This window comes from Passer domesticus, chromosome 5 (genome assembly GCF_036417665.1).
Source record: "Passer domesticus isolate bPasDom1 chromosome 5, bPasDom1.hap1, whole genome shotgun sequence".
NCBI classification, from domain to species: Eukaryota; Metazoa; Chordata; class Aves; order Passeriformes; family Passeridae; genus Passer; species Passer domesticus.
Window position 1 is genome coordinate 34,662,659 of NC_087478.1, and position 27,161 is coordinate 34,689,819.

Sequence of the window (27,161 nt, forward strand, 5' to 3'; positions counted from 1 at the left end):
CACTTCGTCTTCAGTAAGGATGAGATAGAAACTTTGCAGCAACTTTTGCCTCAAAGCAAGGACTCATTACAGGGTTTCTGTGCTGAAACAAGAAAATGTATTTCATCAGGAAGTATGGTTGATATGGGAAATTCAATAGAAAAGTTTAGTTGTGTTTTTGAGGGCATTCTTAACTGAAAGACTGCTTCTCAAATTTTCAGCAATCCTGAATGTGCTACCACTTTATTTTAAAGTTGTGGCAGTGTGCAGTTACTTGGAGCACAAACTGGTAAGTAATTTGTGGTGGGTCTGTAAAACATCTCTGCTTCCTTCAGGACTTGCTGAATCTCATCACTTTCAGGTTGAAGCACAGTCTAGGTGTGCAATACCTGAAAAGTATTTTCATGAATGGTAGCATCTGACAGTAGTTGCTGGAAGTAGACTTGATATGCCAACCACATCATAAAGCCACTTTTCATTTAAGTATTATTTACTCTTTCTTGAGCTGAGGTGATTTTCCTTTACAGATTTCCTCTATGTTGTTTGAATTAGAGGATAAGCTTCCTGTTTTGTTGCCTAATATTTTAAAATGCTCTGAAGACAAATGCATGAGGAAAACTCTCTGTTCGTCTGTTTGCTTAATGACTCTATTTCAGTGAAGGCAACTACATATATGGGGGCAAAACATGATGATCTTGGAGAATGAAATCAGAATTGTTGTCAGTCAGTGTGAAAATTTCTCCATACATTTTGCTATAAAAGATCTTTGACAGAAAATGCAGAAAAGAGGGTTATGAAGGTAGATGTGGAATTGTGACATGCTCACAGCTGATCAGTGTAGAATGTGTTGCAGGCCTTCTTCAGCAAATTATTCACATAATTGAAGCACACATCAGAGATGTAAACTAAAAAAAAAGTTTTTAAATTGCTCAAGGTATTTATAAAAGATTATTACTGGAAAGCAAGAAAGAAACATTGCTGTCGTTTGCAAGTACTCAGGAGACTTCCTGTGCTATGACATCTTAGGACTTGTAAACAAATAGACAGAAAGAACTTGATTTTGGCTCTCAGTAGATCTTATCTGGCCGTAATGTATTTCACCAAACCTTAGATTTCCTCATAGATTTCATTCTTCTGGTTTTTTAAGCTTCATCCTGTAATATATTTTGTGGAACTCAACTGCTGGTAGTGTATATGCTGGTGTTCTTTGGTTGCTTTGAAAATTTACCCCTATTTCTTTTTCCCTAGGGTGCACTTTCCCTGTAAACCCAAATATTGTGTCATGCAAATGTTTGTCTGTTAGGCATGAAGGATCACTTATCTTCTTTGTATTCTTGATGGCTACTAAAGCTCTTGTGGAGATGATATTTTCTGAAAATTTGCCAGGAAAGTAATTTGCAGATTTGCGCACCAATGTTAAGCTTTATTCATGTAGATTTTGCAGTCCATAAAGTGTTCAAATGGCTGTCCCAGAACAAAGGCAATGCCTTTAATATTGAGGCCTTTGATCTCTTTTGCGTACTAATTATCAGTTTGGGCTTTCATTATGGTGTTTCTTTAATTCCATTTTTTTTCTTTCATTTTAGTTACTTTCCCTGGTATTTAATATTAATTTTTAGAAATTATTTTTGTGCTACTGTCTTTAAGTGTTACATTATTGTCATGCTTTTACTCTTACATTTTACCTCATTATGATATTGTAAAATCACCAGCAGCAACCTCTCTCCATTACATCATTGTTATCCTGTTATACACAATACATTTTTCTTGAAGCTAAATGCTTTTTGAAGGTACAAGAGATTTATACATGAAGCATGTCCACTCTCTCTCTTTATCCCAAGAATGAGGTGAATTTGAATGTTGGTTAGGGAGGAAACAGCACAGAAAAAGGACAAGTCTTTCAGGAAAATCTTGTGCAAAGCAGAGAAGGTCTTACTGGTGAAGATTTAAAGAAATCATTCCTATGAAGAGGCAAATACTAGAATCTAGTGACCACAGATATTTGGGAATAATCAGAAAATGTAGATATTTTAAAGATGCGTTCATCTGATAACAGCACTTCAGTCCCTGCACCTGGAAGCATTCTAAAGAATGAGAGCAACCAGATATGATTGTCATATGTTTTATTTTCAACACAGGTCTGGTGTCTCAGGCTTTGACTATACACTGTTCAAGGAAAGCTCTGAGGAGAAGAGATGGAGAGTTTGGATTCCAAGTGTGCAGTAGGAAGACAGGGAGTAGAGGAGCTTCCTCTTTAACTGAGGCACAGATTTGTGTGGAAGCAGCTCTGTCCTTATTTCAGACTTACCTTGTAGTGCTGCGATACCCTTCCTGCTCAGTGCCCTGGCCCTGTGTTAGCATTGCACTTGCATGTGCCTACTGACACTTTCCAAGCAAGGCTGCAAGACTCACCTGAAGCCCTCTTTTCCTCGTAGGTGGATCACAGTCTTTGCCTTTTTTCTTGCAGTTGAACTCCCTCAGGGAATGGCCATCTTTAACGGCATTTTGTCATTATTTCAGTGCGTAGCTGCAAACCTGACACCTATCATGTTACTGGCTTGCTGGTCTCATTAAACACATTCCAAGATTGATTTCCTTTACAATTTCTGTCATGAGTGTTTCTTTACTCCTGTAGGTGTCAGTTAAAACAGATCAATTCCACTGTATGCACAGGGTAAAATAAGTAGAGAATAGAAAGTCCTTCTTCCGTTCGTATAAGGAGTTTGGTCACACATATTGACCTTTTCCCCTTAATGGGATATTAGGACTTCAAGAGCTGAGGTAGTGTTTCATCAACATAATTAAGGCAGTTTTAGTTCCTTTTTGCATGTCTGCTTCTTGTTGCTTCTTCAAGCTGTAGGCCCTTGTCAATCAGCAGTCTATCTATGCCTCCCATGAGTTATATTTGAGTCTCCTTCTCTCAGGGGCTTTATACTAAAGGGAAGGGCTGGGCATGTTATGGAAATCCTTTTTGTTAAAGAAATTTAGCTTTTTAGGTCAAAAGCCTTCTTAATTCTGACTAAACTGTAAATTTGCATTTTTAGAGGCATACTAACTATTCCACTTCTATCCCAGTGTGACAGTCCGCTGTAAATTTCAAGGAATTTTTTTTAGCTATGGTAACTTGAATGGATGATCATGAATCTGAAGTTCTCCTTTTCAGTCCTTCAGGACATAACCAAAGAAACAAACAGAAAACCAAAATGTAGCCTGTTCTTTTCCTATGTTTCTTAGTTTTGTTCTCTGCAGCTTCACTGTGTTTGCCATGTGCTGATTTTCTTGATTCTGGTTCTGTATTTAAGGTATTAATTTGTGATTATCTAAGGTCCTTTTAATGAGTTAATTTAAAACGGTAACAATCCACTCACACAGCTGTTTGTCTTTTGGGATCCAAACCTGGATTTTGAGACAGGTCTGTGTTCACACCTGTATGTGTTACATATCATACATTTGATGAAACTAGGGCTTTGTTACTGGCTGATAAAAAACACGAGGGAAGTGTAACCAAAATATCTACACTTTTTACACCTCAGCAGTTTCCCCCTGAGTAGGACTGTCATTCTAATTGTTTCTCTCTACTTTTTTTCCCATTAAAAAAGGACAGTTACTAACTGCTTATGCCTGAGAAAATTAACAATTATATGAAAAAGACATTACTTTTTGTTTTACAAACCTTACCTCATGCAGCCAGATGAGAACACTAAGAGTGTGTAGGTAATTGGCTTTCCTGCACCCTGTGTTTTTAATTGCCTGGATATGCAGTCAGCTCAAGGTACATTTCTTGTGCTCTAATGAATTTTAACATAAAGGTCTATTTCTAGGTAGATCAGCATTGGAAGAGCTTTTCAGCTGTCTTATAAAAATAATTTAAAGTAACACATTCATACCAAAACCTTGCCACCCAAGAAATTAAACATAGAATTTATTATGTAATTGTGTGTATATTTTACCTAATGATATCAAGGTGGCTTTTGAAAAAAATGCAGCATTTCCCAGAGTTTCTTTATATCATGTCAGTAGGTTGACATTGATTCAGGAATTGTTATAATTTAGATAAAGTTTGAGATATGTCATTTCAGATGAAAAAGCTTATTTAATCCTTATGTAATTTTTAATTCACTCTTTGCATTTATTTGTGACTTGAAAAATCAAGTAAATAAACCCCTTATTTTCTGACAGTGTTTTGGATAAAAGACATCTACATGAATGCAATATGAGGAGTTTTAAGGTCATTTCTCAGCTGAAAAAGCCCCATCTAGTTGTACTGTACAAATGACTGCAGCACAATGCACTGAGCATACATGATCATTTCATTAGTGTTGCTGCCAGAGTAAATAGGCAGCCGTTTTGAAATACCTCTGCTGCCCATATTTATAGAAGGTATTCAAACAAATGCTTATGTTGGATGTTGTTTGGGTTCGTATCTGCCTCTGATATAGCTGTGACTTTGACTATGTCATTTAACTACATGCATCACTTTTCCCACTTGTGAAGAGAGATGGTAATTGTTTTCTTCAGATGGAAGTTGCAAAGTCTGTAGATGGCTCAAGCACTTGAGGAGGAAGGATTTCTATGCTAGAGTTATGAAAGTGCAGGCATCTGCTGCGACACTGATGTAAGCTCTCATCATTGTCCTGTCCCACACTAATCTGACAAGTGAACTTGTCACTTAGAGCCAAGTAACTTAAACTTCACTAAATAAAATGTACTAATTGTATTTACCCATCTTTGTCAAAGTTTTGTACCTGCATATGCTATTAGCTCAAGGACATCTATTTTTGTGATGAAAGATTTTGCCAATTTGCCTTTCTCCCCACCCCTTGTGTGTATGAATAGTCATAATCAGAGTTCCAGTCTGCACATATGGATGCATTTTGATTCATTTAATGCTCTTTAATTGCAGTCAAGTTTCATTGCAGCAAAGGATCTCAAGTCTGAGTCTATTCCAAATACCTGTTAAGATTGTAGGAGGTCACGGTGGTTTACATTCAAAGCAGAAGGTCTGATTTTAGTCAGCTGTAATAGCAGCCAACTGCCTCTGCTAACTGTGCATCATTTCTGTATTTCTGTTAATATGTATTTGTCTGTGATACTACTGCATATGCTGTATTTCAGGAAAAGCAGAGATTTCTGACAGATGTCCTACATGAAGTGATGTTGCTGGATGGGCTGGCCAGTTCACATCCAGTATCCCAGGAAGTGCAGCAAGCCTCAGACATTGACAGGGTGTTTGACTGGATTGCCTATAAAAAGGTGAGAGTAACTAAGCTTATCTATGATATCTATGATACAGATATGTCAGTAGCTATAAGATCATGTTCCATCTGTAAAAGAAATATCATTGTCAAACTATGTATGGGAACCTAATCTGTGTGGAATGCATTTGGAACATTGCACAGTGATTATCGCCAATTACATTCAACATGTCAAGTGTTAGTAAATGTTACAAATAGACTTGGGAGTCTGTCAAAATTCACTAAGAAGATTTAGGGCTTTTTATTACTATTTATTTTGTGACAGGGTCTGAATTGTGTTAGATGCTTTAAAAAGCAAAAGGATAGGTAGTTTTTGTCCTATTGAAACTCTCTAGAAAACTTACCAAGGGCTAAATTTAAATGTAAAGTTTTTTCTATGCATGAGACTATTACTGTCAACTAGTGAAAACTCTGAAGTCGTTGCTGAACACTGGGAGTGGAGAAACTGCCTTCTGGTGTGGTGAAGGAATATGTATTAAATTCAGTCACTTTTAAATTCATTTCAATGATTCAAAAGTCTTTTGGCCAGTTTCTGGTTTCAACAACTTCTGTGCAGGAGTGAGGGGGTTTCCCTTCCTCCATAACATGACTGCACTTGCTGTTAGCACATGGCCTGAAAGCTGGTGTTTCCCACCATACCGTATTGCTTATTCTCTGCTACAGGCTATGACATATAAAAGTGTGTATCATGGCCAAATGTGTTTGCTGTGTGACACAGTGGCTGCTGCCTGCAGCCTTCCTGTACAGGAGCTCTCTGATGATGATGCAGTTGTAAGAGTCTTTTGACTGTGGCCTTTGTGTTTAGTAATCTTCTGCATAATTTTCTGCCTAACATCAGACTGCAGCAAGGCACCATAGAACTGTCTTGGTGACTGAATATCTTGTTTATCCAGTGCTCATTCTGGGATGAAAGAGAGGTGTTATCCTCTCTTGTACTCATAAGCTATTCCTAGACTGCAATAACTTCACCTTGGTCCTCTTCCATGAAAGGATCATATGCCTGTAAGGATGGGCAAAGGAGAGCATGTATGTGTGTGTGTGGGTGTATATGTGACCATGTAATAGGTACTTATGATGGAATATAAAAACCCAAAATACTTAGGACAAGATTTAAAAATGTTGCAGTTGCTTAAAAGCCCAAGTAACATTTTCAAAAAACCCTTAGCTATCTAGGAAGGTACTGCTCTAGGTGAATCAAGCTATAACAGCAAGCAGCTTTTAGCATACTGAATATTCCCATTGTGTAAATCTTTCAATCACATGCTTTCTGGTGATAGCTAGACCTTGGTAGGTTCAGAGGCTTATCTTACATGACTATCTTCATATTTCAATCTAATTATTTTTTCTAATTTATGCAGTAATAGTACTATCTTATAGTTAACTGTTGTACATGACAATTTTATGAACACTGCAACCATTAAGTAATTTTCATTTACATTGAAATGACAAATAGGACAATAGGACACATCTGTATACTGATAGCTATTTTATGCAGACTAATAGGATCAGTCTGTTTTTTGTGGAGATTACAGTACAAACTTTGTCTTGTATCTATCTATGTAAATGTTCCTTTTTCAGTGTAACAGTGGCCATGCCCAGGGGATACAGCAGCATCTCTCCATTTAGCTGGTCTGGTGGCCAATTCTCCTAATAATATAAATACTGTGGTGAATAGTATGTTGGTAAAATCTAAACTGTAAAATTACACTGAAGGCTTTGACCTGGTCAGGTGTGGGCTCAAATATTTTCAAGTGCCACAAAGCCCTTGACACACAATGAGCCCTGCTGGATGGAAATTATTAGTGGTGTTTCTGGGATGACTTTTTGGTTGTCTTTGGTTGAGTGACTTTTCAAATTGCTGTAAAACATTAAGCTGTCAGGATTTTTTTTCTCTTGACTCTACTAAACTTTGGGTCAGGACCATCAGTGAGGACTTTTCTACTGTCTTAAATAAAATATTTTAAACACTTTACTGCTATGTGCAGCATCTGCTCCCTACATTTTGGATTTTTTTTCATTGTCTTTTGACTTTTTTTTTAAATGTCCATCTTGTGCTTCTGAGTGCTTGGATTGCCCATGTGATCTCTATTCTCTCTTCACAATTTTCTACATGATATTGAAATGGTGAAACTTTCTCTGATAAGAGTTTTGTTCAGTGAAATGACAGTTATAGAATGTCCTTGTTATTTCATTTACTGTCATCAATATGGTATAAATCAGACACCATTAAAGTACCCATATCTGCTAGACACTCAGCTGTCATTCTAAAGACATGCCTTTTTCTACACATTTCAGAAATGACCATTGAAAATGTGCTATTTAGTTGCCTCAGAGTTGAATATATTTTTCATTTCCACTTTTTCATCCTTGGTGATTGCATGTGTGAAGAAATCCATAACACAAACCCCATGGCATTCAGGCAATGCCACAAGCAGAGTGAAACAGACACTACAGCCCGGCAGCAGACAATGTTTTTCCACTTAAATGGTTGAGGGTAAAGTTTGCCTCTTTGAAAAGCATCATGCTAGTCATTCTTCACATAGAAGCGTGTCATCCTCCACTAGGGCCACAAATAAGTAGAGAAAAAATGAGAAGTCGTGATAGTTCATTAATAAACAGTACTGGTAGGTGATTCGAGGCTCTCAAGTTGCATCAGAGAGTGCATATGTCTTCCTAGTGCAGCTGGAAGTGAGATAGTGTCCTCCCACGATGACGGGAAAAGTGGTTATATCCCAAGTGCAGTAGAAAATATAGCCTGTTGAACACAAGAGTAGAACTGAGAATTGTTAAATCAAAGCAAAAAGCGTGACAGCCTTTCCACACCAGAAATAACTGACAGCAAGAATCATGGCCCTGGAGAGCTGCAGCATCAGAGGAGGAGAGAGTGCAGCAAGAATAACGTGAGGAGCAACAATCAGCATGGAGCAACTGACTCTAATAAAATGGAGAAACAAGGCAGCTGCATCTCAAAGGCAACAGCCAGACCCAGAGCAACCTGAGGGAGAGCCATCTCAGACAGAACCAAAGGAGTCATAGCCCTAGATGAGCAGCCACAGCCAGATAAGAGAAGGGATGAAAGGACATCTAGACAGTCAGATATCTAAAGTCAGTTCAGTCAGCCTGCTGCATGCTTTGAAGTGTGCTGGTTGGAGATTCTGGCAGCAATCAGTGCAGGCAAGACCATTATGATGGAGTGTAGCTATAAAAGTACCCCCAAAAGAATATGCCTTGGTAAGTGACAAACAATAATCAAAACAAGGAAGAGGATGACTGGAATAGGGAAGAATATTATATTTTTTCCCTCCATGTAAGCTAAATTAACCTCAGCAGTGGGATCAGTTACTGACCCTGACTTTGTAATGCAAGCAATTATTTCCTAAACCCTTGTATGTATAACTTCCTTTTCCTTTTTAACTCTATGCCACATTTTAAAAATTTCCTTTTTCTTTCAGTGTCAAGTGATGGAAGGAAGATTTATTTCTGATAGTAATAAAGGGAAACCATGCTTCCTGCTTCCCCTCCAAAGCAACATTCTGCATTAGGAGATCTGTTCAACTAAAACTTCACACAAAGAAAAATGCACAGCTTCTCTGCATTCTGGCAAATGAGAATTTAAGAAATTGAAAGCAGTGGCTTGCTCACCCTTTTGAGTGTAATTCTCTGTGAAAATTTACAATGTAGCATGTTCTGCAAGAATGTGGAAGAACAGGAGGGCTAATGCAGTTACTGGAAAGGCTCTCTAAAAACTTCATTCTTTTTACTCAGGCACTGGGAAGCACATTCACACTGAAATAACAAAATAAAACCAAACCAAAACAAAAACCCCAAACCACCACCCCATATTCTGTTCAGGAATAGTAGTTTATAAGAAAGCCAATTCAAGAGTGCAATGAAATTGAGATGATGTGCATCTTTGAAGTGACAAAAAAGAGTGAGAGTAGCTCATTAACAATGAAAGAAATGGTAGATAAATCCTTTAAAATTGTACAATAGCTTTTATTTTTAATTTTTCTGTTAGTTGAATTGATAACATAAGGTGGTATCAGACCCATTCGCTTGCCATGGTATAAAGGGAGAGCTTTTTGTTTTCTCTAAATTAGCTGTGCTGTTGTCTGTGGGAGCCATTAAGTGCAAAGGGTGCGCATTTGTGTGATGCTGATTTTTCTTCCGTGACTTGTGAGTGCAACAGGTCAGTGCCCAGACTGCAGAAGGTGCTTTCAGGAGCCATTTATTCCTAATGCATTGTAACAGAGGAGGTATCTTGTAATGAAAATAATGTCTTTCTGTTTAGATAAAAAGGCTGTAGGTTGTTACTGCTTCCTGTATGAAAGTTGTCGAAATGCAGTCAGGGATACCAACAGATTCAAGTTCAGAGCAGCTCCAAGAATGCTCATCCTAAAGTATGGAGGCTGTCCCAGTTTAGCCAGTGGGTGCCAATGCCTAAAGCTAGACAGGTGCTTCAACATACTTAAAATACTTCTCTTAACTCATCTTCCTACCATCCTGACTCAAGCAGGAGCAAATGGTTTTTAACCCTTTACACTGGTGTATGCTAGTTATTATTTCTGAAGAAGAAACATGGAAACTACACTGTGTGGTATATAAGCAGCTACACATGGACAGTGCTTCAGGAGTGTTATGTGTTCCCCATGCCAGGGACAGTTGCGTATATGTTTGACTGGAAATAATAAAGATGGAGCACAAATGTTAATAAAAGCATTTTATTGTAAAGAAGAGCTCATTAGACTAGACCGCTCCATCAAGGTACAGTTGTTGGGAAGACATGACCTGTTGTGGTACAAGCCTGCTGCCTGTTTGCCATGGAAAGGCAGTGGCAAAAGGCAGTGGCAAATGGCAGCTCCCAAGGGCTGGAGGAGATGATTGAAGCAGAAATGGCAACTGTGGGTCTAGACACCATGCCCTACCATCCTTCCTTCCTTAAAAGGAAGCCATTAGAAGAAACAAAACAGTGCATCTATGTCTCAGATATTTTCATGGCTTAAAACATAGAGTGTTCATAAAGACAGGTGTACATGGAGGTACTTGCACTTGCACTTGACATGCACTTGCCTTTTCTGCCTCTCTGTTTCTGCTTTGTAATGATAATTTTCAGCAAAGGGCAAAGCAGAAAGTTACAGTTATTTTCTTTTTTTCCCCTGAAGTAGTCCAAAAAAAAAATGCCGGTGTATAGGCAAGGGCTGATTTTGCTGATACACATCCTAGTTTAGATCAATAACCAGAAGAGCAACAGTTGTAAGTGTTAAAGTAACTTGGAAGAAATTGTAAGAGTTAGAAATGGAAAATAAATTTGAGTTAGTGAAATAGAGCAAAAGGAACAAAAAACTTGACATGAGGATATGGTCAATATTTTGATCAAAATATGTTCCTGTAAGATTTCTGTTCAGAAGGGGACTGTTCAGAAAAACCTCTGACACACTGTTTGGTGTTGCTGCTCTTTTTAAATATATGTTTAAGTACCAGATAACTTATGATGCTTAAAGGAGGTATTAAAAAAGAGAAATTAGAATGACAGGTTTAGCTATAGATAGTTGCAAATCAGTCTTAGGCAAATGGATTGAGATTCTTATGTGGTATTTAGTGAACTAAAAAGAATATAAATTTTTTCTTCAAGATTTTCATATAAAGGCAGTTAATAAAAAAGTGTAATGTTCCTTTGTCCTTGTCACTAGTGTCAGAATATGTAAGAGGGATTTTTTGGTAATGAGTAAAAGTAAAATTCCTGTTTTAAATTGAGTCATGATAGCATTTTATCTGGGCAATGGATAATATTTTATTATTCAAGAAAAACAATGTCACAATATCCAGCTGAAGAATATGACTAGTTATAGTCATACACCCCTGAATTTTTTCCTTTGTGTCATGTCCTAAAATTTGCAATGGAATTTATGACTAAGACAAGTATTTTGCCAAAGCCATCTCACTATCTGACCATTTTGGTATTATCCAGCCCTAGAACAGCTGTGTTTGTCAAAATAGAAAATGATTATGATTTCCAAGTGAAAAGCTCTCCTTGAATATAATGTTGCTTTTTCAGTGATCTTTTGGCATCAGATAAATGGCCTTTCATTCTGTAAAAACAACATAAGGAGCCTTTATGCATCTTTGAGGATTTAATAAATACATTACAGGTTTGTAGATGTATTTGCTGATTTTAAAAATGCTGGTTTACCCATGCTATTAATAAAGTTTTAAAAACCATGTAAGTTAATTTTCTTTATTAAAACATATCCTGTTTTTATTGCTGAATATTAACATCATCTTAATTTGTGAGTGTGCACTGCCTGATAAGCAAGTATCAATTGGAAATTCTGTTGCTTTTAAAAGTGAAGAAGATTAATTAAATGACTGATTTTTTTTTCCTAGTCTGTATCATTAAAATAAAGTAGTGATGGTTTTCTTTGGGCTCCTTTTAACGAATATAGTCCCTTAATGTTTAACAATTGTTGCCAAGTACAGGGAAACCAGTGAGAGCCACAATCAGCCACGTACACAGAGGTTCAACTTCATGTGTGCAGGGCTGTGGAATTTATTTGGGTTGCTTATGTGCTTAAGGTACTTCAGTGCATCACTGAATGATTGCCTGGGCAAAGACCCTCAGGACAGTCTCATATTGTGACATTTGGTACCAGTATGCTGCATGATCTGCATATACCTGTCTCCTTCCATACTTCTTTCCTTGGCTTTTATGTGGGTTATGCAGAGACAAAGCCTCTAGGAATTCTTTTAAACATTTTACATTTCTGTCACAGGGAGGACATCATAGGCACATGTTTACTCATTTAAACAAGTATGTTCCTTTACCCTAATCAAATAAGGAAGCATTTGCACTTATCAAATTCACTTGCATTAAGCTTCATTTTTTCTTGTGATATTTGGAGGTGCCATTGGAGAATACAGAAAATAGCTACACTGTTGTATTACAGTGCTCAGTTTCTGAAAACGAAAGAGGAATTTAGTGTTAGTGACTCATGATACAATCTAATTAATTCCCTGAAAAGAATTTCTCAGTGGGTACTTATGCAGTTCTCAGAGATGAGATAGTTTTGATAGAGACAGCTGAAGAATTCCAGAGAAGCCTTTGCAATTATCTCTGCTGTTACAGCTTGATAGAAGTGCTTTAGCAAAGATCTCTCTGGAGCCTGCAACAGGATCTTGTTGTAACTGATGTCATGAATAGGACACTCTTGTTCCATAATTGTCTGAGTAAGGCCACATAAGATAAAAGGCTGTTCAGATCATAAAGGTAGGAAAGTAAAATACATTTCAACATAGCCTTCTGAGGGGGAGCTGAGGAATGGCTGAACTTCTCCCTTTGTGGGAAAATGAAAAAAAAGGAGAGCCTACAGTCAATATGTTTGCTTAAGGAAACAAAGCTGAAGTGCAATACCTGTGTTTGGAAGTGGTTACCCAGTGTTCAGTTGTTCATACAGGAGAATTCAGTAAATTCAGTGCAGTGCATATAGTGTAACACATGTTACACTGCTTACATCAGTTAACCAAGTTTTAAAATAATTCATTTACCTATGTATATCTCTGTCTACATTTGAGCAAATTCCACAGATGTGACTTAGTCAAAACATACTTCTTTTCTGTTAAATATCTCCAAGATGTAGTATATTTAATTGTGCATTTTTTAAAAAAATACGTAATTTTTCTTTTAATGTCACATTTTTGCTATGTGTTTGATGTATATTATTCTTTTGCTTCAATTCATACTGTGTTTTTTCCCAATAAGCTAAATTTCATGGGGTATCCAGCTGTGGTTGCTTAGTACCAACAAAGAATGATTGTTTTGAAAAATGTGACTTGGATATCACTTGTGGGCTAGTGTTCACATTACAAAAATAAATTGCAAATATGCATTCTTTATGGAAGTGCTTGGTAACGTGCTCTTCTAATATTTTAAATGAACTTAGACTCACTGAATTACCCAAGATTTTGAGAACTAAATAATAATATATGAATTCAAGAAATTAAAGCTGCAGTGAAATAGTACTCACTCACTTAAAAGCCCATTTGATTGTGGATATCCTTAATCTTCTGTTTGACAAAGAACTGTAAAAATCTGTTCAACATTTAAAAGAAAAAACTAAAACCTGTATGCTGCTTTTATTACATCCACAGTTCTAAAAGAAAATCCTTCTTTGTATGTTTCATGAAGAAGAGATATGTTTCAACCTGTACTTAAAACACATTAGCCAAAAATTGGAAGTTCTTCTGTGTTCTGAGGTGATTCTGGTGAGCTAATATAGGCCTGACTTGACTGTATGCAACAGGTATGTGGTGAAGGACCATATCATGGTCAAAGTGTAGAATGAGGACTTTTAAGGATCTACCAGGGGAGTGCCATGAATTTTTTGTGTTGGACGTTCCTGCTGAAGAATGGGTTTATTCCCATGCTCAGTTTATTCTTTGTAACAGGTTGCAGAAACCATCAATTTGAGGTAGGTGTGTGGGAAACCCTAGCTGAAAGAACTGTTAATTCCTAGAAAATCTGCAGGTCTGAATGGCATCCACTTGAACCTTCTGAGGGTAACCAGATATGGAGCTGCAGAACTTCTGGCAGTGGGATGTAGACCATCCTGACAAATAGCTGCCGTGCCAGAGAATTGCTTGGGAGCTATAGACTGGTGAGTTTGTCTTCCTTCTTCAGTGAGATGGGGACTCTATAGGGTATAAAAGGTAAGATAAGTGAGCACATGGATTAATATGTTGATCTTGACTAGTCATCACTGCTGCAAGGGGGAATTAGTTCTCACTATCCAGCTGGGGTTCTTGAGGGGAGAATGAGAAGACAATGGATTTTTAAAAAGTTTTAGACAAGGCATGCCATCTATAGCTCAGGGTAAATAATTTAAGGAGAGAACCATTTAAAGCGTGTGTACTGTGGCTGATTAATTGAAAACCACCAATGCTAGTATATATCAGGTATATACTAGTGGCCATGAAATTTTGTATATTGATTCTCATCTTAAATCAGAAGGTCTTTATGATAGATTGATGCCTTTGTGTGTGCCTGTGTGGGGTCTGAGTCTTGTTTTAGTGAAAAGGAAGCTGATTATAAGAACTTACTGTTGAAAACAATAGCAGCAGTATGAATAAAATTGAGTGTAATTGAGGCAGAGGATCGAGAAATTCTCTACAGTTATAGAGAATTAGTTACAATTATTTATAGTTATTTCTCTTAGCTCTTAGAGAGAAGGTAACCTTAATCCTGAATTGCAGGTTTGTCAGCTCACAGAAAAATAACTGTAAGTCTTCTGTTTGTGTCCCACTGAATTTGAAAAACAGGTGGTGTTATTACATATTAATCAAGACTGATTTTGAATTGACTACTGCACAATAGAAGAAAGTTAATAAACCACCTGTATTTAGTGTTGTTTTTGGTTTTGTTTATATAATGAGAAGAAGAAGCAGAATGGATGGGTGGAGATCTTGTGGAAAATTGATGTATTAAATTTCTGTTTTAGAACCTCAGTTATGTAATTTTTTGTGGTAGTCCCCTCCTCAGCATCTCACTCCCTCCTTACACCTTGGATACTCTGGGGGTGTTTTTCTTACCAGCATCCTTCCTGACTTTAGTTTTTGTGTCACAAAAGTATTTTTATGAACTAAATCAAACAGCTTTAATTCCTAAAGAAGGGTGGCAAGGTGGACATTCAGTGAAGAAAAGATAGATTGAGGTCTGTGTAATTACTATGATTGATACTTGGTGTTACGTGAGATAAATTGATAGGTAAGCCTGCAAGATGCTGTATTGGCCTTCGCAAACTTGAGGAAGTGTTCTCCCACTGTTAACTTTTTCACAGTTTTTAATGCTGTTTTGTAATTTACATGGTAAAATATCTTCAGAGAGATTGATGTTATCTCACTTGTGGACACCTGCAACTGAGTATCCCCCCATCTCCCTGTATCATCAGTGAAGATAAACAAGCATCTTTAGGGTGATCTGTCCTCTTTTAGATGCACATCTTTGGATGAATCAGGATGAATTGAAGTGCTGACTTCTCTTTCTCCTTTGCCTTTAAAGGAGGTCTAGGCAGCTATCTCAGCTGTGTACAACTGAGTAAGAATCACTTAGCTACAATGTAGGCATTTGCTCTCAGTCAGATGAATCTCAATCCTATGGTTAAAATAAAAACAACAAAGCACACAAAAGCAAAACTAAAAAGAAAAATAAGTTGATATTGAAGGAAAAAATGAAAAGTTTTGTGGGAAGGAGGATGGAAGAGCTGTGTGTTTTCCAGGTCATCCTATTATGATCTCTTTTCCTTCCACCACTCTAATGCATTTACAAAGCAATCAATTATTTTGCCCTTACAAAGTAAATCAGTTGTAGTTCATGGTTTCTGTTTTGTGTTGCTGACATTTTTCTCTTATGAGAACTTTTTAGAATAATGACATAATTTTTTGGTTCTTCAAAGAATAATGCTGAAGGAGTTCCTAGCTTATTTGTATCTCTTCACATATGGCCTCTTGTCCCTGCCTCTTGCCTTCTGCACAACCCTATTTGCTGGTTTGCTGATTTTTATATTGTTCCCTTCCCTGCAACTGCTTCACCAGTTCTTTATTTCGAGTGCTCTTATTTGCTTTCTGTTCTGTATAGAGCATCTACCTTCAGATAGCAAGCACTCTGCCCTCTCTCCAGGGCCTTCTGTTAAATACCTACCCTTGCTAGTCTTGTCATGTAAAAGTATGGTGTGTAGAAGAAAGCGAGATATGATTTTTGTTATTTGACTGTATATATGAAAGGATCAACTGGTTTTGTACCTTCACAATTCAGCAGTTCCCCCAGAGCAGGAATCAATCTCTGTATGGTCTTTTTGGACAGTGCAGTTGAATGAATCTCACTGCACTTTAGGTGTCTGCGGCAGATGTGTACGTATGAGCTAGTCATTCAAGTGAATTTCACTCCAAAAGCAGGCTTGAATGACTAGCTCATACGTACACATCTGCTGCAGACACCTAAAGTGCAGTGAGATTCATTGCTTTTAGAGTAGATTGCCCCAATCTGAGGTTTACTTTAAGATTAGATAAAGTGCATCCAAAGGTGAATCATAAAGCCCAACGACTGTAAGGAAAATCTAAACAACTAAAGTGATTATAGTCACAGGTGCTACAAATACCTGCATTGAATCAAGTGTATTACTTCCTGTGTGGCTCTGTCACAGTACTGTGTTGTAGTAGTAGTCATGTTTTTGTGGGTTGATTTATAAGACTTAGTTTGTTTCCTGTTAAATAAAATTCCATTTGGTACTATCTTTCGTATTAAAAAATTTTACAAGATGGAAGTTGCAAGTGAAACAATTAATTAAGGAATTTAAGGAATTATAATAAAATTGAGATAGTCAAGTCGTAGAATTAAATTGACTTACAGTAATCGTGATCTGTAATGATGTAAGAGGATAAGGATGTAGGAGTGGGTCTTCAAAAATTGGTTAAAACTAATCTGGAATCAAGGATGCAATCACATTATTTTATGTTGGCATGGAGAGAATTAGACTACATGGAGAGAATTAGACTGAATACCTTAGCTCTGCATTTGGTAGATGTCAAAGACATGTTCCGTTTGCATACACAGGAATTCTACTCCTAAGTTTGGTTATGGATTGTCTTTACCATGTCGTGAGTATACAAGTTTCTTCAGGGGAAGAAATCACATAAACTTCCATCTCTTCAGGCAGTGTTGGCAAACTGTCCATGAGTGAGCCTTTTCCCAAGAGCACTTTGCAAAAAAGAGCTGTATGCACCTAACTTCCATGAAGTAGCCAACATATTCTACTTTCCTTTCCTATAGCAGTGGAATGCTATCAATGATGAGGCTGAGAAAGCTTCAACTGTGACATAGGTTATATGAGGAGAGTATAGGTTATGCAAGGATCTGGGTGATCTTTGGCAAGTGATTTCACTAGGGTGTGCCACAGTTTCCTTTTAATTTGCAGAATATTGACATTAATCTTAGTGAGCCCTTGTGAGATCTGCTAATGAGCAGTGCTTCACCAGACGCAGGTACTGCCATTAATCATTGGATGAATAACTAGTGTATTTGTCTGGATAGACAAATTAAGATAGGGTACAATGGCTTAAGGCAAATCAGATTTTAGACTGACAGGAACTAGGTATGTTTTTCGAATAGGAAAGAATTGCTTTCCGCTAGACCTCTTAAACCAATGTGCTTTACCTCTTGACAAGGTACTGAGTCATCCACTGCCTGGAGGAAAGCACTTAAATCATCAATAAACAGTCATTCTGCCCAGTACGAGAGGCAAGTTCACTTCTTAAGACATCCTGTGTTGTTCCTCTGTTGGACAAAGGTTGGCAAAACAGAAGTGGCTCTGAGAGTGAAGTGGGGAGCAGGCTCCTTGCATGTCAGGGTGTTCAGAGAGTGATGCTGATAGGTTACAAAGGGCATCTCCGGCAGCAGGACAGATTCGTTGGGATTTTTCTGTAGGTTTAGGTCTAGGTCAAGAAGCTTTTGGAAGGTATGGCAGCAAAAGTCCTCTGGACTCCATCTAGTTTGCTGCTTGCTAGACAGATAGGCAGTGGGAATGTCAGCCACATTGGGCCATTCAGATGACCTCAAAAGCTATGTATTATGTTTGTCCTATAACTGAATTTACTGTACATACTTTCTGCACCTCCCACAACCCTATGCTTAGGGTCATCTTCCAAGCTTCTCCTTTTAGTAAGCCACTCTTCTTTATGGCAGTTACTCTCTATAGCTCTTGCTTTTCATCCTTGTGCCTGGAAACCTGTTTTGCTTCCTCCCTCATCAGTGACAGTGTTTGCTGCCTTATCATGCTCTGCTTTCCAGGGCTGTGAACGTGTGGAGAACTTCTGAGCTTCTTATGAATGTATCATTGTTCTCTGTTCTGCCTATTCTCAAAAGTTCAGGAAAGGTGAAACGAATGGTTTCCTCCCATTTCCTTTTCCTCCACAACAAGGGCTTCGTTTGCTCCTGTTTCTTCTCCCATTTCTCGAGGACAGTTTTTCCCCTCTTAAGGTTCTCTTGTTTTTTTGAATCCATTCCCTTCCTGAAACACATCAAGAGAGCATTTGCTTTCCCTGGGTGGGGAAGATGGCAGAACTATGACAAGCCTATTGTTCTGCAAGCTCTAAGTAGGGTTTCTGAGTTTCCTGAAGGTAATTGGTAGAAAGTACTTCTAAAGTAGCTGTGAAAAGAAATCTATCTGGTCTTGCCTTTGTACCTTGACTCTCCATTCAGTTTTTTCTTGCTGTTTTATTTTGTTTGCTGTATAATATGGCCAGCCATCCAACATGTGTATAAATGTTACATGTAAGGGAAATTCTATAGTTTCTTTACGTGTATATGATAATTATTGGTCTCTGGATAGAGAAAAAGACTCTATGGGCCAGATTATATGAACTATTAGCTTGCTTACTTTTTACAGAAGTCAGTAGAGTCAAGGTGCTTATATAAATATATGTCTTTTGTTACTATGTGAAGTTTAAACTGTGAGAAGGAAACCAGGGCATCCTGGAATACTAAATAGTGAGTAGGAAAAGGGATATGTGATGAATGGAAAAATGTCTTCTTGTTGAGGATTTTGTCGGGTATGTTTTATGGGTTTCTTGTTTCTACTACAGATGTTTTGGATTGCCCTGACCAAGTTACTTACAGAATAAGTAGGATTTACCTATTTATAAGATTTTTAAAAAAATCTTCTGTTTATCTGCTTAAAAAGATTTATCTACTGTTTATCAGCTTATATGTCTCTGAGAACTTCATTCAATCTCTTTCTCTAGTAACATAAGGGCAATAATGTTTCCTGACCTGTGGTATTATCTGCTCGGGTAATAATCTGTTTTGAAAGGTGTTACTTCCTATTCTGCAATGTGTTCCAGACATAATTTGTCTTCCAGTAAGATTATATACCACCATAACAACATATCCTAGTGTTAATAATGCAAAAAATCATGTTTTGTTTTATTCACTATTCAATTCCTAACAGCAGCTCAGTTACTCTGCAACCTATATAATGTTTGGTTTTTCTGCCTATATGAAGGACTTGTATTTTCTTACAACTTACTAATAATTTACAAATATTTTTGATTTATATCATTAATTCAAGTGTTGTTTATTACAGATCCATTCAGTACTTAAAAATAGTCACTGTATAAAAAATTCAGTGCAACAAGTATAGAATGATCTAAAAATTGGACAACAGGTAAATTTCCAAACCATTGTGATCTTTAATTTAGCAGGAAAAGACATAAAGTCTTGTTTTGAAAGCTGAAGCTAGATAAATTCAAGTAAGTGAAACTAAGTATCTTCCAATTAGTAAAAAGGTGTGCAGTGTCACTGTGAGAGTAAATATTAGTTGTGATACATTATACAGTACTCTGAAACATTATTCTGATCTTGAATTTTCTGAAATAGAGAAACCATAGAGAAACCTATGTAATGTTGCCTTTTTTTTAAATTATTGTCTGGTTGAGTGTTAACCTGATTCCTGGACCTTCATCTCTATATGAGGTGATTGAGTTCTAGCATCATGTTTTCTTTAAGCCTTTAATTCATGGATTTGCAATCACACGTGTCCTCCATCTTGTATGGTGATCAGTACTAAGTGTAACATGTAAATATTGGGATTGGAAGACTGATTGTATTGAAAGTATGTTGTAAAGTGGTATATTATAGCTAAATGGTCACATCAGATCTGCAAAGTTATTTCTGCTTGAAATGGAACACTTGTGGAAAGGGAAAATACACCACAACTGTGTTTCTGAGAGTGTGTGAGAAAACACAAAAAGGATGCTTAAAAAAAGCTGCTCTTGCAAGTATCTGTCTGTTTCTTGCAGTAAGTACTGGAATTTAGAATGACTTGTCTTTTAGATTTCTCTGCTTTGCCTGAAGAGGAAGAGGCTAAGAACTGCTATAAGTAGAGTGCTATACAAGTACTTACCTCTTTGCATGATAGTCTGGAAAATAACCTGACTATTAATAAGTCAAATATATATATCCACATCTTATAAAATTCTAATGGGAATTATTCACTTTTAGTCACCAGATCTTGAAGGCTGTTACAAAGGGAAGTAGTATCACTGAATCCCGAGGTACAATAGTGTAATGGAGATAAAAGTATTATGAATAATCACTGAGGTAGAATTTGCAGTTGGCACTATTTCTTTGCTCTCATTTAAAACCAGGCCTTTCTGTTGAGTGCATAGAAAGGTTGGGGTCAGTCACCTGTGGAACTGACACATGCATGCTCCCGCAGTGGGGAGAGTGTGTTGTTTGACCTGCGCCTTATTCAATGTATGGGGCAGGATATTAACACTTATTATCACTTATTAATATTTATTATCACTTTGCCCCCTCACTTTTCCTAGTAAGCCTTTGCATTCTAGTACAAATAAAGATTGTATAAGTTACAGGTTTCAGGCATGTTAGTGTTTGGTGGAATTGCCTGCTTCTGAGAGTATTTATTGTGTTATCTTGGAATTCAAAACTGATAACTTTGTTTCTCTATTATTTCCCATAGGGTGCAGCTCTGATTCGAATGTTGGCTAGCTTTATGGGTCACTCTGTGTTTCAAATGGGTTTGCAAGTAAGTAAAGCCATTTCCATCTTTGTGTAGATGTGTATTTCTAGCAGTTTCTCTTCCTCTCTCTTTTTTCTTTTGAAGCTATATTTGCATCAACTTCTGGAAATGTTTATTTACTTTAGGACCATCTGAGGTACTACCATGTTCCTGAAGCTGAATTTGATTGAAGATGCAGTTTCACCTATATTTCTTGATGTATGAAGTGATTGTACTTCAACTGGCATACAGTTTTGTGTAGAGTGCCACATAAAAGCCACTTTGTACGTGTGACAGCTATGAGAATGACTAGCTGAGGAAGCAGCTACTTCTCTTCACCTGCATTTGACTGCTGGTCTAACAAATAATAACAATATAAGGCAGCTGGAAAATAAACAGCCCTAAAATGAATAATGCTTTTGAGATAAATCCCTTGCCATCCTTTCCTCTGTAGCAAAATCCTTGAACTTTATTTTTACCTTTAATGAGCATGGAGTGCTCTCTGCCTTAACGATGTTTTGAAAACTCACTCTGTCTTTTAAAAGAAATTTAAAGAGGTAAAATTTCTATACAAAGAGAAAGAAACTCAACGTGCTGATTACCAAGGATGAACTCCTTTCAGCAATAATTCAGGACAAATGAGTGTTTCGTAAACTATTTAAAAACAAACAAGCCAAAGCATAAAAAACAATGCAATTCCCTCTATTCCACTGAAATCTGCTTGAGTAAATCATGTTACAGGCAGCTGTGATTGATGAATTATGTATGATACAGCCTGCTACTTAGAAGTGTCCTTTAAAGTAAATTGATGTTCACCTGAAATACAATTATGCTAAGTTGGAAGGAGTAATCAATCTTATCTGTTCTTAGTAAGCTTTTCATTTTGAAATTTAAATAAACTATGTCTAGGATCAGGTCATTTTTTAACAGAATAATTCTACCTCTAACCAAAATAAATTGGAAGATAAAATATAAACCAAAAATTAAATGAATACATTGGTCATGTCAGAGAGGTATTTTCCGTGCAAAGGCAATGAAAGGAAACTTGCTGAGGAAATGCAGCTTTTTGGAGAATTTACAGTACAATCAGGATTTGTAGCATAACTTAACACATGGGACCAGCTTGATCATTTGCTTAGTTGTAACATCAGGTCAGATCAATTAGATAAGTTTCTCATCCAGATGAGAACTCTCTAAATCAGAAGTTTCCTTCATAAAATCTTGTGTATGTCAAGGGTACAATATGACTTCTGTCCTTAGTCCAGCAAACTCCATATTCCAGCCAGAAACTTCTGTTTGGACAGATCCATCCACAGAGGATTTCAGTAGCACTTTTTCCTGGTGGAGTATGTCACTTAGGGTTTTAGAAAGGAAAAGTTTTAGTGTGTATATCTGAAACCCTGTTTTTCTGTTTTCTTCTACGTTTGCCTGAGAAATAAGAGTGTGCAAGTTGTCTTGAAATAGACTGAGAAAAATACTCAGATCAAAGAATAGCTATGCAGGGATTAATCATAATTACCATGAAGTTGTAATGGAGCTTTGGTTTTTGATTTGAATGGTTTCCTATTATTTCTGCTTTTCACTGGTTTGGCTCTAAATAGAAACCATTCTGTTTGTTAATGAAAGTCTATGAAAAATCTAACTGTGAAAATCTGACTAGTACAAGTCTTGGCATCAGTTCAATAGGAAGATGATTATCTTAACTAAAACCAGTTTGAAATCCAGCTAGAGATTTTCCATGTGTATGTTTTCAAGCTGAACAAAATAAAACATAAAGTTCATAAGTTTTTCATGAGCTACAAATTATACAGTTGGAAATATCTGTCAATAATTTATATTTTTTTATTTTGCAAATCTAAAAAAATACTGTTCTTGCACTGTACATTTGGGGGTCTATAGCTTTGCTAATGATAAGGGAAACTGGAGGACTAATTGACCCTTTCTCTCATGCACGGGTATAGGCATTTTAGTTCTTCAGCTTGGTACCATCACTTGGGTTTTTGAATTATGATGCCTTGAATCCTGTTTTAATGTGTAATTCTAATATTCAACTAAATGTCCTTTCTGTAGAATAGCAAAATTAAATATTGCTACTATTTATAAATCTCTTCAAATAACAAATATTCTGAAAATGCACTTGATGGTTCATTCCTCCTGTGTCATTCTAATGTCTTGCTGAGTAACTGAGTTCTAAAAGACCTCCACAGCCAGTTTTTTCCAGGAGAATGCTGTGGGAAATGGTGTCAAAGGCTTTAGTAAGTTTAAGTAGACAAAATCCACAGCCTTTCCCTCATCCACAAAGTAGGTCACAGAAGGGGGTCAGGTTGGTCAGACAGGACCTTCCTTACAGCATGCTGGCTGGGCCTGACACCCTGGTTGTCTTGCATCTGCTGTGTGATGGCACTCAAGACAATCTGCTCCATGACCTTTCCTGGCACTGGGGTCAATCATTCCTCAGATCATCCTTCCAGCCCTTCTTGTAAATGGGTGTCACATTGCTAACCTCTGGTTGTCTAGGACTTACCCAGTGAGCCAGAACTGTTGATAAAGTGATGGAAAGTGGTTTGGTGAGCACTGCTGCCAGCTCCCTCAGGACCCTTGAATGGATCCTGTTCTTTCCAATAGACTTCTGTGTATCTAAGTGGTGTAAAAGTGCTGACCATTTTCTCTCAGATGTTTGGTGCTTCAGTTCTGCTCTCTGTTATCCAGCTCAGGGGGCTGGGTACCCAAAGAACAATTGGTCTTACTATGAAAGACTGAGATTAAGAAGGCATTAAGTACTTCAGTCTTTTCCTCATTCTTTGTCACCATGTTGTTCCCCATATTCTGCCAAGAATGGAGATTCTCAGCCCTCCATCTGTTGCTAATAAATTTATATAAACATTTTTTAATGTGTTTTACAGCAGTGTCTAGATAAAGTTCTAGTTTGGCTTTGACTCTTCAAGGTTTCTGCCTGCATAAACTCGCAACGCCCTTATAGTCCTCCTGAGCTGCTTGCCTCTTTTTCCAAAGGTCATAAACTTGTTTTTGTTATCTGAGCTCAAGACAAAGCTCTCTGTGCAGTCAGGCTGGTGGTCTTCCCCACTGGCTTGTCTTTCAACACATGGGATGACTAGCTCCAGCATCTTCAGAATTTCTTAAATATGTTCAGCCATCCTGGACTCCTTTGCTCTTCAGTCAAAAGCCCAAGGGGCTCTCTTAACAAGTGTCATAAACAGGCTGAGGTAGCAGTTCTGCTGACTTAACTTCTCCAAGAAAACTCTATCATTTCATAATGTCTGCACCAAAGATGCCATCCAATCATCACATCACCCACCAATCTTTGTTCACAAACAAGAGCTCCTACAGGGCAGCTTTTTTAGTTGTCTTGCTCACCAACTGTGTCTAGAAGTTAACTTCCACACCGTCCAGGAACCTTCTATATTGTTATAAACAATATTATTTAAATTCTTTTTAGTGTATTAGCTATGACCTTAAGTGTTTAACAGATGATAAAAAAGAGTAATTTTGAAGTCTTATTAAAGTATCGTAAACAAAAATGAATTGTTCTTTATTTGTGTTTGCATTGTTTGTGGTTTCATCCAAATCAAGGCATGATTCATCGTTTTATTAGGAGCTAAAGAATTAGGGCTTTAATCTAGATTAAAGATAAGGTGTAACTTAACTTTGGGTTAAGGAGAGGAAAAAATAAGGTTTAGAACAAGAAGTAAGTAGGATTGCTACCTTATTTGTTAATTGCTTGTTTTTTCTTACTCACTTGGCATGTGAGTAAGAAAGATGACATGTGAGATGTGACTTTTTGAAGAGCAGGTGGAGACGGGTTGGGGGTGAAAAATCCTGTATTTGTCAAAGAAAACAATCAATTGTATTAAAAAGAAGAGAAAAGTTGATGGAGGAGAATGAGGTTCTTTGGTGGATGTTTTTTACCAATAAATATGATCCGAAGGAAAAGTACAAATGTCCATGTGATCTGTTACAGTTCAGCAAACTGTTCTGTTAAGGAGTCTGCAAGGAAGTAAAATTCTGGTAGAAGTGCTTTTTTTTTTACAGTGTAGATGTCTTTGTAGAGATTCATATCTGTCAAGAAAACTGGACTGTTGCTATGATGGCAAATATACTTGAAAGGGCATTTGATTATAGTGTGGCAGTTCCACAATAAAGCTGCATCCAAGAGACTAGTGAAGGTAGGATTTTTGAAAAGCCCTTCAAAGATATGATGTCTTAAATAATATGGCATTTCAAACAGGAGATTTAGTTACAGACAGAACATTCTCACTGTAGCATTCTATAGAAAAAAAGCAAAAGAGAATGTATTTCTATTGGCTGTAATGAATAATTGAATAATGACAGTAGGAGCCACAGCTGGTAACACTTGCATATGAGAAAGTTACAGCTATTATTTTTGTAGAAAATGTCTAATAAATCCTTCCTTCTCACAGCAGGTGATTTCTGTCTTTTTAAAAGTTCTGGCATCTTTCATGATGTGCAGTTTCTTATGCTCTGGAAAAATTCAAGAAGTGCACATCACTGAATGCCAGTACTCTTCTTACAAAATGGTTTTGCTCTTCAGTCAAAAAGCTATTAATCAGGTAAGAAGGTGGTTAAAATATGAAGAGGCTTGGTCAGCACCACTTGCTCTGATTATGTTTCTGAACAGCACAGATTGATAGAGGTTGGCCTTATCATTCAGTCATCACTCAGGGTGGAAATGTGCAATACGATACTTGGTCTGTGTGAGATTTTCTTCTGTAGGCTGTTGTTCCAACTCTGTGCTTGAAATAGATGGTTTCTTACATGTCTGGTGTCACTGGATTGCATTTTTGGGAAGATTTTATGGCATTATGACAATGCATCTCTTCAAGTAATCAGTGCTTGGTTTTTATTTTTTTCAAATTAAATAGAGAGAGAAGTACCAGTGATTTGAATGTCTAGTAGATGTGTTTTAAAAGGCACCTCCAGTGCTGTAATGGGATATTTCTGCATTAGTTTATTTTCTTGTATTTGGTTTGATTATTTTGGAGCTTCATCTCTATTACTGTACGTTTGTCAACACTGCATTTCATTTGCTGTGTGACAGCTCATTGATCACATAGATCTGTATCCTTTTGAACTTCACTTGCTGCTGTGTATGTGTTCATCACTCACTCTGATTTAGTGCATCATCAGCAGTTTGAATTAGTTACCGTAGGAACCTCTGCTTCTGTGATAAATTAACTACTTTTTAGGCTTCACATTGTACATTTGGAAGAATTTTCATACAGTGCTTTGGATAGATACTGTGTCTTTTGGTGCTGTAGAATGGCCACTGTATTGAAACAAATTAGTCAGCCTTTCACAGGATCTGTCTGGGGAAGTGTGGTGTTCAGGCTATTACATACAGCAAGCTTCAGATTTCAGTCACTTCCTAGTATCATATTGCTGGCTATTTAAACTTCCTTTCATCCACACTGCTTTTTAGACACCTACAATGTGCATGAAATAGTAATGCATGAAATATTTTCATCTATTTCCATGGTATTATATGATAATCTATTTTTTACATAGTGTATTAAACAGTGTACCATTTAATACCTATTTATTATATCTTTATTACCAATTCATAACAGTTAGTTGTTTGCTGTCTTTAATGAGACATCATTAGAGATTTCTTTTTAGGAGTTTTCTGTAAAAGCATAAAAAATCTGCAAAGACAAAAAAATCAGGCATCTTAGGATCTAAGTCAGTTAAGCAGTGAACTGCTGCCTTCAGATCAACAATGAACATGGAACTACCTGGAGTCTTCTTTTGCTCAGTCAAAGGATGTAACTTTTGCCACCCAGGAGGAGCATCTTTACATCTACAGTACCTCTGGTGTTACAGATGGTGCATTTGCTAGATGATGAGTAAAGTACATTTCAGCTGATTCTGCACCCACCTCCTCTGGTTTAGAAAATCAGAGTGTATGACCTTGGCGAACATCAAAGTATCACCAAGGATGTACATTCTGCAATTAACTGTCTGAGGTAGTTGCTACCAATCCTTTATCTGAGAATTGGTAACTGGAGATCTTAAGCATGTTAAAGGGAGGACTTCAGAAATCATAGGACATCTCATAGGAGCTGACATCTCTGTTTTCTACAGTGCATATCATATGAGATTGTTAGTATCTTTCACCTTTTTTGCCCCCTCAGCATTTCTTTTGCTTCTAATTTACATCAGTCTGGATTTTAGTTTACATTTGTTAAACGAATTCAGCATTACGGACTGAATTCCTATAGCTTTTTGCACTTTGACTTACACAGGTCAGTAAAAAACAGTAGGTCAGTTTCTTGCATAAGAAACTTCTATAAGTTGTCATGTCACAATATTTTTTTCCTTTGAA

General features: G+C 37.1%; 1 protein-coding gene across 1 annotated transcript in view; it reads left to right on the forward strand.

The window, feature by feature from the left end:
* The window catches only part of TRHDE (thyrotropin releasing hormone degrading enzyme), a 200,991-nt gene that overhangs the window by 90,970 nt on the left and 82,860 nt on the right, over positions 1-27,161 (forward strand). The window contains exons 6-7 of the mRNA XM_064419515.1: positions 5,095-5,232; positions 20,762-20,827. Of these exons, the coding sequence (XP_064275585.1) occupies positions 5,095-5,232; positions 20,762-20,827 (204 nt within the window). The remainder of the gene's footprint in view (positions 1-5,094; positions 5,233-20,761; positions 20,828-27,161) is intronic.